General features: G+C 37.3%; 1 protein-coding gene across 1 annotated transcript in view; it reads left to right on the forward strand.

Moving 5' to 3' along the window:
* ARHGEF3 (Rho guanine nucleotide exchange factor 3) overlaps nt 1-19,165 on the forward strand; it is a 107,599-nt gene that overhangs the window by 48,541 nt on the left and 39,893 nt on the right. The window contains exon 3 of the mRNA XM_054280828.1: nt 7,115-7,177. Within this exon, the coding sequence (XP_054136803.1) occupies nt 7,115-7,177 (63 nt within the window). The remainder of the gene's footprint in view (nt 1-7,114; nt 7,178-19,165) is intronic.

Raw genomic sequence — 19,165 nt, forward strand, 5'->3', positions numbered from 1 at the left:
GAACAAGCAAGTCCTGTTCCTAGCACTGGTATCCAGGGCTCCTGCCAGCTGAACATGTGCAGGGTGGGAAGCTGGACTGTCCATGCTGTGTCCAGTCTCAGTGCAGACTGTGCAGTCAGGTCATCTCTGGCACTTTCTCCTTAAAAGCAGTAATGGTAAGGATTTTGTGTCACTCTTCAGAAAATGAAACCTGGAATGTCTCTGGTATTCCAAACAGTAGAGGGCCCTGGAAATATGCATGGAAAGTTTTATTATAACACTAAAGAATTTTTGATTGCAAGTTCCTTTTGCCAATATAACATAAAGAAATGTGATACTGAAATGCAGGGTAGCAAGTTCTGGACTTCAAAAATTTTTGTGTTAGAATTCACTACTCTGAGATTAATGTCTCCAAAAACATACATGATGCATTATTCAGCTAGAAAAGGCATCATGCTCTGGGAAAACTCGTTTTAAGATGTTTTTGTCTCCTCATCCCTCAAACTCTTGTCAGTGCTACAGCCATGGAAGAGGGAGATGAAGAGGGAGGCTCACAGGTATTGGCAGAAAAGTGAGTGACAGGCTGTGGTGAAGGCCAAGAGGGCTGACCTTTAAAGGTGGAAGAAGATCCATCTCTTTCTGAAAGGGCTTAAACTCTAGAGAATGAGTTGTCACTTTATTGTGAAACTGAAATTGGTTATCTTGTAACCAAGCCCTGTAATCAACAGGAAATGCAGATATTTCTTGCTGGGGATTGCACACTGAGCTGTTTGTGTCATTAATATGTCACAATCTCCTGCAACACAGACCTTCTCGGTCTGTGCATTATATCAGCCAGGCTCAAGGGTGGTTCTTTTAGGTTTTTCTGGGGTTTTTTTTGTCTTCTCTGCCTTTATTTCATTTTACATGCTTTAATGCCAGTGAGCAGGAGTCTGATATGATGGAAAGTGTCTAATCCCATGTGAGGTTTACTCTTTTTTTCAGTATCATTCTGCCTTGAAGCTGGGTAGTGCAACACCACTGCTGTCTCTTCTGGTTCTCTTCTGAACTCTGCTTGGTGGGCTTGTAGCCCATCACCTGTAGCAGCAAATGTTAAATTAGTGATCATTCAAGAAACCTTAACAGAAGGTTATTAATCTCTTGTTTAGTAATTAGGCTGGATCCAAGGCATATTTCATTAACTGAGTAATAACACCAGGAAAGAAAAATGCTGGCTTTTAGGCTGGTTTTCCTTTTGTATTAGGAAGATTAAACTGAAATGTTTTAACTTTTCTGTTTGCTGACTGTGTCATCTGTTAAACTTTTGGAAACATTTAAAATTAGTTGGGAGAATTGAAACATTGAAGCAGTCCAGTTTGTAGTTTACTCTTTTCACCCTATACCTCTCTTTTTGCATTCCTCTTTCCATCTGTTTTGTACTATTTGTGCCTCATCACTGGACTCTGTCCTCACTGAGTCCTCCATACTCTGTGGTGTAGCTAACTGGGAGCTTGATAATTTTGAGATCATTTGAATGTGATTTGAAATGGAAGCAATGAAAACTTGAAACAGATCTTGTAATACATAAGCAACTGCAGCTGGAATTTTTGGAGTCATTAAAAGAATAAATATGGTCTTAGCAAGTGGTGTTTTCAGGGGTTTTTGAAGAGAGATCCATGTGTTGGTTGGATGGGTGTGGATGCACTGAGAAGCTACAAAGAAAAAAGAATGAGAATTGTAGTGTCTGAATATTCTTTTGAGTTTACCAACATCTATAGATGTTAGAGATTTAAGAATTAGAAGGGTGCTTAGAAGTGCACATCTATGTTTGAGTATACACATGTGGATGTTGCTGATAAAAATAATTACACATCAATAGAATTTATAGGCTAAATGGATTTTAAAAAAAGTTGTATAAAATTTGTGATAAAAACATGACTAGAAATTCACATGGAAGTCTGGATTATTGTTGTGATTTGATGTCTTTCTCTAAAGAAATGATGTGCTCCTGCCTTATTCTGAGCTGCTTCAGCACCAGCTGTGATTCCTAGGGCATAAAGCCATCATCAGGCTTTGGTGGGCAGGTTCCTTGTAGATGTAGAGGGGTTCTCAGCTGGCTCAGGAGATACTGATTGCTTTCTAAAATTAAAAGAAAAACAATCATGTAATAATGCTGCTTTTCATGCAGACATAATCCACCCTTTGGACTGTGGTTTAAACCTGGCCTGTGATGTTTGACTTTTTATTAAATCTTTGATCAGTTTTTTCCCATCCTTCCACATTAATCCCTTTTGATTTTTATCTTTGCTCTACCTGATCTCTTAAAATTGTTTGTCTTTGGGTACTTTTGTCTTTTAATTTAGTCTGATACAGATATTGTCCTTGATAAAAGTGTGCCATAAGCTAGACAGGAACATAAAGCCCAGAGTAGTGAATCTCTTCCTCCCTTCTTCTCAACAGTAAAAATGATACAAAACTTTGTTAGCTAAATGATTTCCCTTTTCTGTATTATTGCAAGTGTGTGTGTATATATATATATATATATACTTGTTTATATATACTTGTTATATGTATGTATATGTAAAATATGTATATATTTTTATATGTGTGTAGGTGTGTATATATGCACTTATTTACATTTATTTAAATCATAAAACTGTTATTTAAAACATTATTTTCTTCCAGTTAGCAGTATTGAGGTGTGTTCAGGTGTATGCTCTGGAAAGGCTGTTTTAGAAAATATTTTCATATGAAAACAATCTGAAATACAGGCTTCTAATTTTTCTTTGTTTTGGACTTTTTGTTTTGGGGACATGGGAAAAGTCTGTTTCTTTAGAATGGATTTTGGTATGAAAAAAGGCTTAAAGTTTTTTAGTGTTTGGTTTTGAAATGAGTCTGTCTCTGACTAAGAAGGCCTAAGGGTATGATGTGCCTATGCAAATACATTATCTTGAACTGTTATTTGTTTTGGTACCAGTCTGTGTGCAGACCCATTTCCAAGCATCTAGAATGGAGAGATGATTTAACAAAAGTCATCAGCTCTTCTGAAAAGCATTGCTTTCCCCATCACAGGATGGGTTTTGTCAAGCTATTTTTGTGCATCTTTGCATTTCATCTCCCAGGTGGTAAAGTATAAATCTGTGGTATTGATAATTAAAACCTTTTGATGGGGACTATGTTAATCCAACCTTCCTTACAAGAATAAGGAATAATGTCTTATTGCTCTAATTCCTTTAATGAAATCAATACTTTAATATATAATTGGATATCTTACCTTCTCATCTCCTGTGAGATAATTATGGAAAGCAGCTCTTTCCTGCTGGGTCAAGGCCGGGAAGTTGTGTCTGTGTAACTGTGGATGTAGGCACAGCCTTTTGGGAAACAGTATCACAAACATTAGGATTCAAAATTATGGTAGAAAAAGCTTTTTCAGCCAGAGGTTCATTTTCAGATGCAGGTAATGCACTTGTGTGGTCAGTCAGAAAACACAGACAATTTCTCATTTCTATTTTCGTGCAGATGTGTGCCCATTTTTTAAGGCCTCTAAATACTGTGCAAGAGAAAGTTATCAAAGTGTTCCAAGCTTTCCTGTTTTCCCAGCAAGGCAAACAGCATCATAATATTTTTCAATTTAGTCTGGTTCATGCCCATACAAATTCTGATAAAGAGATGCTCTGTGGTCAGATGGCATTTGCCCTTTGCCCACAGCCCAGTGTGGGGTTACCAGGGTGTCCTGTGGTCAGTGTCACACCCTGCTGCAGGGGACACTCATTTCAGAGTGTGCTGGGGGAGCAGGGCTGCAGTGAGGACTGAGCCTGCCCTGCTGGTCCCTGCTGTGCCTCCTCACCCTGCCCTGGGCTCTGCCAGAGGCTGCTGCACCAGGCTGAGCTTCTGGGCTGCTTTGGGGAGAGGTTTGTGTTGCTTCATGTGCCATGTGGGTTAAAATGGAAAATGCAGAGCAAGAATCAAGGGGTGATTTTGTGGGACAGGCAGATTCAGGGGTCAGTTGCATTGTGCTAGCTATGACAGCTGAGACAGGACTTGTAACCCCCTTTGGGGAAAAGATCTTCACAAAGAGCAGGGATTAATTTAATGAGCACCTTATGCTCCCTGCACAATATCCACTGCAATCTTTGCTTCTAATCCACTTATTATGGGCAAAGAAATTTATCTATGGTCTGGTAGCTCAATTATTGCCTTTTTTTTTTTTTTTTTTTTTTTTTTGCCATGGAGTTCTGCCCCCACTTATACAATGATAATAGCTCTTGAAACTCTCAGAAATATTAAATCATTAATCTTGCCTGCAGTGGTTAATATTTAACAATTTCTATTTGAAATGACTGGTGTTGCATAACCACTATGCCTCACAGAGAACATAATGAGTATAATATTTGCAAGCTTCCAGATAACATTTCATATTCAGTAGCTTTTATATTAAGTGTGTAGTACTTTTCAGTAAGTAGAAGTTCTAAGATAAAGTGAGGAATGATCCTTTGATTAACACAGTGAAGTATGGGGCAGAGCAAGAGATCTATTTTGTGGAGGCTGTCCCTGACTTATTTGATATGTAATTGCTTTTCCTACACTTTACTTTTATCTTTTTATTGCTTTTGGTCTGTACATCACAGTTGATACGGATTTGTATCAACTCAGGAGTATATTGATGTTTACTATATAATCAAAAAGGTTGCTTTTAAATAAGATACAAGTATTTTAATTCCTGCTGACTCCATTTTGTGCTGTGCTTTACCTGAATAGCCCTGCCATGGATGTTTGTCCTCATGGCCACTGCTTTGGCTATGGTACCTCTGTGTTTTGGACCCAGAGCAGTTAGAGCCCACACACAGTTGTTGTGTAACCTTCCCTCTGCAGTAAAACCATCTCCTGCCTCATTCAAGTTCACTTTAATCCTGTGGCCTTGCCTATTATTTCATATTATGTAATTTATAGTCTGAATCCACTTTCCTCAGAGCTGGCCAGTGTTGGAAATGCCACCTTCTGTGTTAATCTGTATCCATGTGACTGCAGTCAGAATCTCATAGTTGGTTGTTTAACAAAGGAGCTGCCAATTTGTTGTGTGTGCGGTCATTTGTCCCACTCCATTAGCAGTGAAATCAAGTCTAAGATGTCAGACTAGAAGCAACACCATCCCAAGCTGTGGATGCAGTTGCATCCTGCCCATCCATGCACTGGAAGCATCAGTTAGTGTAGACTCCGGTCCGCCAGGTCCATGCACAATTTAAATTTATCCTTCTCTTGTAGAAAGCTGTATTCCAGTATTGTATTCCAAATCCAAATGCCCTTATTTTTACTTAACCTATGTCCACTGTTTGGAAGGCTGGTACTTGTCAGTTTTATAATTTCTTTTTGTGAAGTAAAGACTTGGTGTAGACTTCAGTAGAATCAATACATGACTTTTGGAGTACAAGTGAATGATGCATGCATTTGGCTCCTCAGAACTCTAGGCTTGAAGAACAGTCTGCAAAATGTTCTAGAATGCAAGTAGAATCTTAGGAAAAGTTTACTCTCTGAGCAAAGTACTGACCTGACAGATCTCATTCCTGATTTGTGTTTCTTACAATGAATTCACATTTGTTAGCCCAAGAATAGTAATTCAGATTAGTTTATCCTGTGGGGGAAAAAAACAAACCTTACAAAAGACTGATGCAGGATAAACATAGCTCAGTTCATAGCTCAGTGTGGTCTGGTCCAGAAATTTCTGTGTTCTAGTCAATGCTTTAACTTGTTGCTAATCCATACCATAGCAGTAAAAGGGATTTGATTGTGCTTAGTCTGAGGGTGAAGAATTACTTTCATAAAACACTTCTGACTGTATAATGTGGTGACAGAACTCATGGTCCAGTTTCTGGATAATAATGATGTTAAAACACAGCTGTTGCTGACTTTGAAATTATTGTTTAAAAAAAGTATCAGAAGTTATTTTCTGAAAAAAAAAAGAAAAATTGTATTTAAATGAGTCAAAGATCTGCTGAAAACCAGTGAGTAAACATAAAAGATTTCAACACCAAGGGTTTAGTTTTAAAAGTATGAAATCAAAACTTCTGGATTTTGTGATAAGGAATACTTATCTTTTATCATCAAAGAAACAGTTCTCAGAAACCACATGCTTGACCTTGTAGATTTGAAATTGTTTCACTGGGCTTCACAAGAGCTGGGGGTATGGACACTGGGAATAGGGGAGATAGAATTTTTCTACTTTTTTTTTTTTTTAATAAGAAATACCTTCATTGTGTGCAGCTTCTACCTTTTAGCTGAGCTTTGGACATGCCATAACCTATGAACTCTGCATGGCATCTGTCTGGGGTTTTTGGTCTTTAGATTGCTCATCTTTCACTTCTGTAGACTGGAAATTAAATCCCAGCTATAATTATGTGTTACTGCTTATCTCTGGTTGACATTGGAAGACAACACAGCTGGATAAATAAGAGCCATGTATGTATTCTGTGACTTCTCCTGTTTCCTGAAGCTTCCTGGCCTGGGAGACAAGGCAGAGCTCTGTTAAATGACATTTCACACTTTTCTGAAGTGCGTGAAGATTAATCTTGTGGTGAACCTGTGAAATGACACAAGGGAGGGCTTGCCATTTGCAAACCCAAAACCTGAATATAGAGCAGAATGTAATCACTGACATGGAGAGTGAAACCCTAACATGCACTCATGTGAATCCTGCAGTACATTTCACCTTTTATATTCACTGTCTGTGGATAGGACTTGATTGCTAAAGGTAGCCCTTGAAAAATCTTATGTTTAGGCTTTCAGCACAAAATGTGAGTTTCTCTTCCTAACAGTCTTACTGGTTAGAAAAGTTCATATCAAGTGCCAAAATACAATTTCCAACATGGAATAATTACTTGTGCTTTTAGTTAGAAGTAAGTTTCTTAATTGCAGTGAACCTATCTGAGCAGAAAAGGAACAGCATATAATTCACTATGTGCTAATAGGTAGCTTTTCAACTTGTGAAAAGAGAGTTTATATTCATATGCTTGGTGATTATAATGATAATGAGAGTAATTTAAATATATATACACATATATTTATGTGTATGACATAATGATGTATACTTGTCTTGGGATCAAACCAAAGGCAGCTGCTATTGTTCATCAAAACTGAGCTTTCTTTTCATTTTGCTTTATAGAAAAAACGGAAACAGAGTACTCAAGATGAAGATACAATCAGTATCTGCAGCCTGGATACAAGTGTGAGTAATTTAATTCTCTTTTTTGCCCTCCTTCTCTACCCCCTGAAACTAAAATATGGCTGTTAGGAGTATTCTGAAATAAGCCTGTTCCATCTTCTCAGCTGTGTTGTTTTCATACATAGCATGAATAACTTGTTCTGCTTGTTATGAAAAAAAGTTTGTTATATTGCTTCTCTCATTTTCTGTATTAAACCTTTAAAAGAAAAATGATGTCATAATGACAGTTTATTGTAAAGCGTTGAATCTCTCATTAGTAAATAATTAACATGATAAAAGGGCTTTGTGAATACAGGATTTAAATATAGACCTTTTATACTGTTGAATGGGTGTATGAGAAATTCCATTTCTGTTGTCAGTGGTGGTTAATGCAAGCTGTAGGAACCAAACTCTTTCTGTTGGTTATGGTGGGTGTTGAATCAAAGTATTAATGAGGGTAATTATGCAGTAAACAGTAATGTGTGTTGTTTTTCCTGTCAACTTGTGACATAAAGGTACACTTGAAGTTATGGTTTCAAATCCATGGAACTAAAATAGAGGTAGGAAGATTTGCCATTCCTTCTGTTCAGTGTTTTCATCAATATTTGCAGTCTTCTGTTTACAGTCAGCTGTTGAACCAGTTTTCCTTTTCTGTAGACCTCTCACATAGTACAGAGAGAAAACATAATGGAAAAAATAGAGAATCAACACTGCTTGTTTTAACAGTTGTATTTATTAGCAAGTGTCAAACCAAGTGCTGTGGTTTCTCTAATGATCAGATGTTAATTTTGGTTTGAAGTACACCTGTTCTTTGAAGCATGAATTACATTTAAGGGCTCACCTGCCTGGGTGGCTGCAGACAAACAGAAGCTCTTGCAGGCACTTCAAGTGAGCTGGGTGGAATCCAGCACTATTCTGGAAATCATAAACCCACAGTAGCCTGACCTTGTCTGTGAGCTAATACGTAAATGTTAGTTCATCCCATCAGACCTGACATTGGGCCCAACTTCAAAGGAATTGTCATTCCTTTAAAGGAGTTTGAAAGGAATTGTTTTTCTTCAGGGAAAACTGGAAATTGTTGACTATTTATTATTATTTTGGACAAATTGGTAAATTTTAGATGCTTAACTCTAAAAATGGAAAATGTTGGGTTTAACTATTTTTATGTTTCTGGGAGAAGTGTGTATTTAATTCTTGGGTGATTAGGACAATTAGGTAAAATTTCCTTGTGTAGAATCTGTTACACTGCTGTAGAAATACTTGGATAGATATAGCTTCTCCTTTGGCTAATAGCTAAAGATTTAAATACTGCTTGAAGGGGACAATTTCTGCTAATAGAATTCCCGGGGGAGAGTGATCTAATGTGATCTCAGCTCTGAGTTTGCTCCATGGAAATACAGACAGAGCACTGAGCAGAGTGAGGTTTGTGGTTTTCTGATGAGCAATAGATACAGCAATAATAATAGCAATGTCTTTCATTTGCAGTTATTAAACACCACTTAACATTTATAAACTATTATTTTCTTAGTATTGCTTTTTTATGTAACCACTATTACTGCCAAAACAAATATGAATCTGAGAAGAGATAAAGTAATTCACTAAATATTGATCTGTAAGACAATGACTAATAAAACCATTGAATTTGGATTTTCATTAAAAGATTTGTAAATCCCTGCTTTAGGGGGATCTTGTCAATAAAATGTGTGAAAGGCTGTTAAGAAAACCCTTCCCACTGTCATAAAGGCAGAATTTCACTGTTTCAGTGTAAATGCATGCTGGAGTCTGTGTTAGAAAGTCGGGGTGAGAAATGAATGGGTGAAGAAGTTCGAATCTTTGCTTACAGTGCTTCAGAATCACTCAGGTCACCAGGGTGAGGAATATCCCATGAGGATATAAAGGGTATGCATTGCATCTTGAGGAATGATCAGTTTATTTAAATGTACAATTTATGTAAACAATAGTTGATTTATCTTTTTCTGCTTGAGATAACTTCAAGCTTGTCACCCCTTTTTTCTGTTACCAAGAAGTGCTGATTGATTTGTGCTGTACAGACTGTATTGTCTCTTGTGTCTCTGAGCTTACCTTGTCCTGAACTCCTGCACATTGCAGTACTGCAGGTTCCTGTTCAGCATGGGCTGTGCCCTCCCCTCTGACAGGAGTTGCTCTTAGGGCCAGTTTGCCTCAGGCTGTGCCAGGAGACTTAAGTGTCAAGATAAGTGACTTGGAGAGGGTGGGTGCCTTTAGTTAAGAAATGAGCCTGGCATGTGAATTTAGAACAACACTCTCAGGATTTTTAACTTCAGGTAATGGTTCAAGTGTGCCCATCAAAACCAGGTGCTGTTGACATTAAAACAAGTTGGGCAGGAAGAGTTTACGTTTTCCCATGACTTGTGTTCCTGCTCATTAGATTATCATCCCCCCAAGCAAAGAAGGACTATCACCTTTGTGAGCCTCCTAGACATGGCAAATAAACTTTTGTTTTTCCTTTCATGTTATATTTTTCTTATGATTAATGCAGCTAGACTGAATACCAAGTGTCTCGTGGTTTTGGGAAACATTGGAGGGTCTTCTAATTGCACTGTGGAATGTTGTGGCACCGAAGGGATGGCTGGAATCTGACAGTCCATGGCTGAATACTTAGCTGTGGAAGCATTTTGTTCTGTGTGTGTGCTTAAATGTTATTTGTATTGAATAGAGATGTGTCTTTGTGTGTTTTGGGTTTTGATTTTAGACAGCCATAGCTTACACTATAGGTAATTCAAGATTTCTGTTATGAGGCAGAGAGTTGGCTGTCTTTTGTTCTCATGTTTGTGATGGCAAATTTCAAAAAGAAGGAAAATGTCAAAAAGAATCAGTTCATACCTCACAGAAACGAGCTGTGGTGGTGTTATGCAAGGTCACTTTTCCTTTCTCTGTTGCCTCACATACAGAGTAACTAATTCCCAAAAATGGAGAGGGGGATGAAGAAAGGGGTGAGAAGTGTCTAGAACAATTAAGAGTTTGGAACAGTTTCTGTTTAAAAAACAGTCAAATATACTGGAACTTATATAAACTGAAATCAAATATCCTGGGAACAAATTGGCATGTGATTAGTTCCATGAGAAATGGTCTGTGTAAGGTTATTTCTTCCCTTTGGACTAAAGGCACAAAATAAAGCTGTTTGTAGGTTCCTACCAAAGCAAAAGTGATGCCACCACACAGTGGCACAATTCTGGCACAGGGTGTTGTGGATACCAGAGGTTTTGCAGGAGTTAAAAAAAAAAAAACAAATAGGGTAAATTCATGGAAGGAAAAACTGCCAAGAGCTGTTAGACTGAGTGAAGCCATCCATCTGAGGAAGCCCTTGAAGCTGCATATTTCTGAGTCTGGGAGAGCAGACTGTGTGTCCGTCACCAGGTGTTTACTCTGCTTTCACATGCACAGCTTTTTCTCACTATTGCTGGGGAAGTGGTGCTGGCCTGAGATCCATCCTTGGCCTGTCATGGCCTTCTCAGGAGACTTTGCTTAGCCCAATGCAACACCTTCCTTTCTTCCAAGCAATGACAGCTTTGAAATTACTTAATGAGGGCTCTATGCTTAATTGGAATCTTTGGATTATAGTGTGATGTAAATAATTAAATGTTCAGGTTTTTTGTCTAGCAATTCTCTTATATCCTGAAAAGATCTGTCAAATTGTTTCTATCTTCAGTGAATGCATTTGTTTTCCAGGCCTAAGAATATGAAAATTTGAATGCATGTGTTCCTTATTAAATGTTCAGATTTTCAGTGAGGTAATGATAGATCATTAAAGTTTTACAAATAATAAATTGGTTATTTTTTATTAAAGATTGTATGTATATAACAAATCAGTGTATTAGGCTCTCCTGTGCAGCACACTGTCTGGTTTGAGTGACTCCTGGTCTGGCCAGGTCTGCAGCTCCCTGAGCTGCTGATGTGAAAAGCTGGTGGTGCATTCACTCTGTGCTGGCTTCACAGGCATCACCTCAGGGATGGACCTCGTTTTTGTGCTTGGCAATGGAAAGATCTGGCCATTTTTACTGTCTGACAGTCCAGTTTGTGTAAATGTGTCTGGTGGCCACCTTTGTCCAGGAGAGGGTGGGGGTGGCAGAGAAAGAAGCTATTAACTATTTAATGACTGGATTACTTCATATTTTGGAAAGCAACATCCAGATGGGTCTCCTGCCAATTACATCACCATGTGTCATTTTTTTTTTTTTTTTTTTTTGGTGACTGACCATTGCCAGACGTACCTGTCTTTTCCAAGGGAATAAGTCATACTGACAGAATTTCCTTTCACAGGAAACACTGCTTGGAGCTTTGCTGACTCAGGACAAGGACTGGTAAACTAAGCATGTTAAATGATCTTTGTATTTGTTTAGTGATCTGGACTGACATTGATGCTTCAGGAGTTGATAAACTGGCTTATTAAACTGACTGGTTGGACTTGGCTCAATTTATTGCCAGCTTAAATAAGTGGATTTGCAAATCTCCTCAATGTCAAATAGTTTGTGATAACTTGTGACAGATGTGGCCAGCAGACTGTGAGGGCTGAGTGCATGAATGGACAAGGCCACAGTGGTCAGGAGTTTATTTAAAGGGAGATGTGCCTGATACCTGACGTGGCTTTGTTCATGATGGCCTCCACTGGGAGGCTTCACTCAGTCAATGGACTTCAGTCTGTCCAGCTAACTCAGCCAGTGGTGTTTCATGCTTGTGCTCTTAGAATGGTGATAGCTTCTGGATCTGTGTATGCATAATGATTTAGAAACATTATGTAATTAACCTGGCTTACATAAACTTCACATTTTATTGCTGTCTCTTTAAAGGCTGGGGAATTGGGGCATGTAAACAGACAACTTTAATGATCACAGAGGGCAAAGTATTTTTTTGTATTTCAAACACCTCAATGAGCCCTGCTCTATATTCCTCCTGTTGCAGACATTCTCTCCTTATTTTAATTCTGAGCAGCTTCTGGATTATTTCTGTCTGTGCTTTTGCTCCTTGTTGCTGCTGTGACTTTTGTTCTTTCCTCATAACCCAGCATTGAAATGTGGTTCTTCATTCAGGGCAGCCTTCTCCTGAGCCTGGCGCAGCACTGCCGGGCTGTGCTCCTTACTCAGGCACAGGCAGCTGGTTCTTTCTTGTATTCCATAGCTGTTAAATAGAGTTAATACATCCCACTGAGCAAAGTGGTGGTGAACACTGTTATCTGGAGATCACTGCACAGAGCACTCAGCAAGGCACTTAGCAGCACTGCATTTTTAATGGCTGTTCTAAGGGGGTAACTGCATAGCTGAAATCTTGTAATGTGATGATATTGTGTGCCTCGGATGGCTGAGCTCTGTAAAATCATAAGTAACTCAGGAGATTTCCAGAACAAAAAGCTGGTAAAACCTAATATACAACTTGGTCTTTTCAGAATAAAATTGTACTTGAGCAAAATTCCATCCACAAAAAGTCAGGGCAGTGATCTGCAGTTCTCCTCTGCAATTGGTTCTATGCAGTTCTGTTGTGAACTCATGGAAGTTGTTGTTATTTTGAGAAGAATCATAACAAATACATGATGAACTAAACATTTAAAACACTTTCATAAATAAGGTAAAATTTCAGAAGAGCTATTTATTTTTGTTCTATAGAACAATTATTACTGAAAATTAAGCTCTGCCAAATAGTCACTTACCATTGAGTGAACTGGGAATGTCTTATTGCTCATCTGTCTACTTGCAAGTTATTAAAATTTGTCCCAGTATAAAATACAAACAAAAAGGTACCCAGACTTGAGCTACATTTGCATACACTAGACCGGAGTTCATTAATTTTGATTGCTTTTAGTGCAAAGTGATCATTTATTATGTGTTTAATAGTCAATATAGCTGAAACATTATTTGACCTAATTAAACTTAATTATAAATTCAATTATATTTGATTGCTAAGGTATGGCAAGCTAGCTTTATAAGCTTAGAGAGGATTACTTCCACGTCAGCTTATCAGAGTCAAGATAATTAAAATATATATTGTGTCTGGATCTTTTATTTCTCTAAACTGTGGTCTGTTGCATGTTCATAGTATAAAAGGTCTTCAGCTTGCCCAGTAAGGTGTATGCAATATGTTTGAATTATTCATAACCTTTGAATATTGCTATGCAGCAGGGTGGTCAGTGCTCATCTGGATTCAGATTTCATTATACAGTGACTATTCTTAATCCATTATTAATCCCTTATATGATTGTCATAGACTACCCCCTCTGCTGCTGGCATTATTTGCAGTAATGTTCTGTATCTTAAAGCTCTATTTTGTTAATTCTCTTGCTATTTCTCATTAGATAAGGCCTACAATGCTCTATTGGAAAAATGTGTAAATTGCTGGTCAGGCTGCATTTTTACCCCTCTGCATGCTAGTATGGTCTCAGAGTTCCTGTGTAGTTACACAATTACTCTTTATTTATGTGAACAACTTGTCAGAATTTGGCTAATAGTTCCATTAAATCTCAAGGATTATTTTGGTGAAGACAGCAAATGTGTGATGAACATCTTCAGTGCCAATCTGTCTGCACAAATATGCCAAACCTTTGGAAACATGCACCAAACTTTCTTGAAACATACTTGGGAATTGAGTAAGAAAATGTATCTCTTGTACATATTCACCTGGTTTCTAGAAATTAAAGCTGGTCTATAGATACCTTAAATGAAGTATGATCATTAAAACTTACTTTTTTAATGGTTTAGCTCAAACTATAACACTATCTTATTGTGACTTGCTGGCATCTATTTGTCTGTTCCTATTTAAATTAATGTGCAAATCTTTATTTGATACAACATCATCAATTTGTTGTATGTACAGTTTCCTTTCCTTTGAAATTATTTCTATAGTTCTTGGCATTCTGCAGTCTCTGAGGGGGAAGTAAAGCCATAAAATGGTTTTGTTGGGGGATTTGTTGGGGAAGTTTTGTTGGGGAACTTGTCAGTTCCTAGAAAATTATTTTTCTTCAAATTTTTTTTCCTGATGAGGCATGCTCAGTGTTAGTGTTCTGAAACTGAAATGTGTATCACTGTGGAGCAAGAAAGATTTGATAAAACCCCAAACCTGATGATTTTCAGACACTGCAAAGCTATCCCTTACACTTTTGCCATGGGGTTTAGTTGTTGATCAAATCTTAGATTATGATAAAGTCTTGGGAACTGTGGAAATCTTCTGATAAAAATCTGGAAACAGGTTATATCAATTCTTAGGTGAGGTGCCAATTTTTTCTTCCCTTGGCTATACTGATAAAAGAGAAGAAAAGGAGCTAAGGCTTCATCAAAAACATTCACTCGGTCTGTGGACTTAGCTCTCAATAGCAGCAAATTACCTCAGTGAGAAATATATGAGATGGAAGATTAACTTTATCTTTAGAAATACGAAGATTTTGTAATTCTTATAATATTTGCATATAACACAGTTTATCTTTCTGATTCAGTCAAAAGTAGTATACATAAGTCTGTGTTCTGTTTCAAAGAATTGGTTTGTATAGTAATAACAGTGTAATTTATGATATTCTACATAACAGAAAATGGCAACTGAAGTTTGAATTCAGTTTAAATTACTTTTCGGTTACAGAAACAGGCTTGACATTTGCTTGTTTTCCACATGGCAGACTGGGAGCATTTGTGAACTGAAATTAGCCAGATGTTATTGGCAGCTATGAAGTTGGATATCTATTAAGCAATGTGTGCAGTGGTTGGTTTGATGAAGGCTTGCAGGGCAGATTTTCATAATGAAATTCAATCAAGTAATGAGTTACAGTAATTTGGTTTATTTAGAGGTCAAAATAAGCCCTGATAGTAGTTCTATAGAGATAATTAATGTATAATGCCATACATTTTCTAAAATTAAGTTTTATACATCATTATTGGTAACTGTATTTTATATTGAATTTATAATATGGACTGTGCAGACATAATTTGTAAAAAAAATGAAGGTACCATGTAAGCAATGGGCTGTGTGTGGCCTGGAGCCAGAGAGTTAAGGTTTTTCAAGTTAGGTTAAACTTTTGACTGAAGCAGTCTACCTGTATTTATTCTATGGAAGAAGGAAAGGATGGCCCATTCATCCTCAGATAATATCCACTGGGAGTGCTTGACACAGTCCAGTGCTTACTGAAGTGTGGAGTGCAAGCCAAGTCAGGATTCATTGAATTAGCATGGCTGCATAGTTAAGTCCATGCATTTTTGCAATGCCAGCTTCATTTTGGCTGTGCCTCTAAATGATCAACCATAACAGGAAATGAAGTTGGTACATAAATACTTAAATACACCAGGAGGCCTCTCTACATCATGGCATTAGGACAGGCCTTGTAAGGGCATTGTCCCACCCATCTCCTGGTGGTTGAATTAAATGATAATGAAATCATTCATTACAGATAATTTTGCATGGTCTTTTTAGAAGCCTCTACTACTCCTGCAGGCAATCCAGCTTAGAGCTTCTCTGTCTATTGTTAACAAGGTTTCCTAGTCACAAACCAGTTTCAGGCACTATCTTACACCACATGTGAGCATTCAGATCAGTATAAAATCCCTTGAACAGGTTTGGGCAGGGGATCCTGTGTGGTATTTTTTATGTAGCCAGGAACCTACAAATAACCAGTTCTTTCAGATGATGCCTTTTCCTTAGGTAGGTCAGAGGACGTGTTTTTGTTTCAGCTAATGTGAAGCTAAAGTAATTTTATCAATATATTGAGGTGATTTTCATTAAATAATAGATAACATCTGCTTCCATCTTTTGAAGAAACCTCTTATACTAGGCTTTGTGTTTTTTAAAACAAGCTGCATCTTAGCAGGAAAGTCATTATCAAATAACTTCTTCAGCAAGAGCTTAGCAACAAGGAAAACAAAGACAAGCTTACTGTTAAACATTTTCTAGTAGGTACTTCCTAATTTTAGATGGTGAAAGTAATTTTTTTTCAAAAAGAGATAAGAAGTTTCACTCAGATATTTGTGGTTACATGGTCTATTTGGCTTGTTTTTATTCCTCACGAGCATTAAGTTTTCTGTGTATCCTTCAGTGGCTCATTGGACTTCTCTCTTGATCAGATCCTTATCTGAAAAATGCAACAAATCTGTTTGTTTTCCTGACCTGCTTTGAGACCAAAGCACAGAAATTCCTGGGGGATGTTCTGTAGTGCCAGTGCTGTGACTGCAGTGGGAAGGGCACATCCCAATGCCCCACTCCAGTGCAGGGCAGTGTAGGGGGACATAAGCAGGTGAATATTAAAACCGAGAAGTGTAACATGATTTGTCATAAAAGTTTCATACTTTTCTCTGGGGTAATCTTAGAATGCTGTGGAAATGCCACAATAATCCTGGAAAATGATCTCTGCATAGCAGTGATTTTTCAATTCATTTGGTAGCCTCTAGGTCCTCTTATCTTTTAGGGAAAAATTTTTATTGTTTTTTCTATCCTTCTGTTATCACTGTAACTCTGTAATCAGGACAGCTGAAGGGTGTCTGCTTACAGCTGCTGGCTCTGTTGTGCACCTGCACCCTGTGTCCTTTCCATGGTGTGGGAAGCAGCCAGGAGGGGAAAGCCCCCAGCAAGTGGAAGCTTAACAAGTGTTTCTAAATGCTCCAAGAGCACTTTGCGAAAACCATAATGTTATTTTTTCCAAGTGTATGAATGTGTTTGTCAACAGTATATTAGCATGTCACCTCTGCTGATGATGAACAAGCCTGCAGAAAAAGGAGAACTAAAACTTGCAGAGTAATACTCTTGGTGGTTTAGATATACCCACTAACCTACAGAAGACTGAACAATAGTATTTTGTAAAGTCATCCCACCTGGATGAGGACAGAACATCTCTAGTGGTAACTTATGAGATATTTACACTTATTTGAACTTCTTCATTTACATGACTACAAAAATGAGTCAGCAGAAAAGTAAAAAAATTTGCTGTAAACCTGCAAGGTTCATTGACACAGTTCTGCATTTGCAGGATAAAATGTAAATCTGCTGCTGTATTAGAGAATTTTTCATTTACTTCCACTATATTCTCTTCTGTCTTATATGTGATATCAGTTGGATTAAAAGGTCTATTTTTAATTGATCTGTAATTCTTAAGGCAATGTTTATAACAATCTAGCTGATATTTTCCACCACTGTTCTCAAAGAAACCAATACTAAAAGGATTTGACTTTGTCTTGGGAAATGTTCAGCTTTTCATTACTATTTTTGTACATAAAATATGTTATTTAAACTTTATATATTTGCTTTGTACTTGTGGTAGAGGTTGCCCTTTGAGTTTTGTTTGCCTCCAAGAGCTTAATCCTTTCATGGAGGAGGGATTGACTTGATTTATCTCAGTCAACTGGCTTCTTTAGTGAACATTTGATAGAATTGGAAACAAAACCACAATCTTTTAAAGCTCTCCTTCCTGGAATGCAGGCAGTTTAGCTGCCAGAGATATTCCTTTGCATTAGAATTTTATGCCATGTTTTTTTAAAGATGCTTAGGTAATGATGAATGCATTCATCTGCATAGAATTGTCAAAGGTGCTGAAGCATTTAATTTCCAAATCTTACTGTAGGTAACTTAATATATTTAAATATCTGTTGCTGTGTGTTTAATGGTTCTACTCAATTTTAACTCACTGTGAGAATGTAATTGACTTTTAATTTGATTTTCTAAAAATGTAATTCAGAGGACAGCAACAGTCCACTCATCTGGCTTTTCTTTAGCATGTTAATTAAAACCACTTAATTAATTTTTGTGTGTTTCCTCGTAAAACTTATAATTTGAGATTTTTCCCTTCCAAATTACCTTACTATACTGAATTATGTTTGTAAAGAAATGTAAATTTTTCATCCTTGTCTTCAGAACAAACTTGATGTTAATATATTCAGGGCACTTACCTGATGTGGCATCTACAGTCTGAGTGACTTATTTACTTGATAAAGTAAAACAAAGCATGATGGTGCTGTGGTGAATATTAAGTTTATCCTTTGTCAGCTGCCTCTTACTGAAATAAATTTCCAGTTTATGATGGTTTAGTTTTACAATTCTGTGGATAAACAACTGATTATTAAAGCTTTAAATAATTCATTTTACAATACACAGGAATGTGTCCCTGCTGGTGTAGCTGGTGGCTGTGTAGGGACCCTGATAATTACAGAGAGTGTCCAGAGGACAGCTGGAATTACAGTTCACTTGCTTAAGGCCCAAGTTTGGATTCTGTGGTTTTTCTTTTCACTGTTTGAGGTGAGTTCTTAAATATAAAAACTGGTTATGTGTTATTGGGCCTTTAAGGAATCCTCCATCTTTCAATAGATCTCTCTGGTTTGTTGTAGCTTTCAATTATGAGACAGGCAGTGGCAAGGTAGGATAGTGGAGGCTTAAATACATAAGGTCAAGATCTTTGTGTTCTTGTCATAACAGTTACTCTTCTGCAAAGGTTAGTGAAGACCTTTCAAAATAAATTAAACTAATTGTACACTTCCAGAACTTCAATAATGAACAGAACAAATGCAAGCCCTTTGCTGGAGGGAGAGAGGCTGGCAGTAAATTCTTGCTTCCTGTGAAATTAATGAAATTACTTCCAGAAACGATTGATTTCATTTAAGGAGTAGGAACCCAGATTGCGTAAAAATATTAACAAAGTTTGAATAGGCATAGGGTCTTATTTATTGCTTATAGATATCTACGTATCAGATCTTTCATCTTCTAAATCAGATATTTTTGGTCTAATTTCTATCTATTGCTGGACCCAGAGGTGGTCAGGGATGTGTATGTGATGGGATGGGAACAAGATGAGACTATGAAAAATGCAAACTGTGTCAAGTGGGTTTGTCATGGGAGCAAAAGCATTCTTGGGGAGGCTACACAAGTTTTTCTAATACTATTTACTAATTGACCATAATTAAAGTTCTGAAAGTATTTATAGGTAGTACATGAAGTGTTTCTTACCTCTTTTATGAAAGCTCCATAGTTGCTTCTTAATTAAGACAAATGAGTCAGCTTTGAAACATAAAGCTGAGAGTTGTA

This window comes from Melozone crissalis, unplaced genomic scaffold (assembly GCF_028551555.1).
Source record: "Melozone crissalis strain CALT ecotype California unplaced genomic scaffold, PUWL_Pcris_2 ptg000029l_1, whole genome shotgun sequence".
Taxonomy (NCBI): domain Eukaryota; kingdom Metazoa; phylum Chordata; class Aves; order Passeriformes; family Passerellidae; genus Melozone; species Melozone crissalis.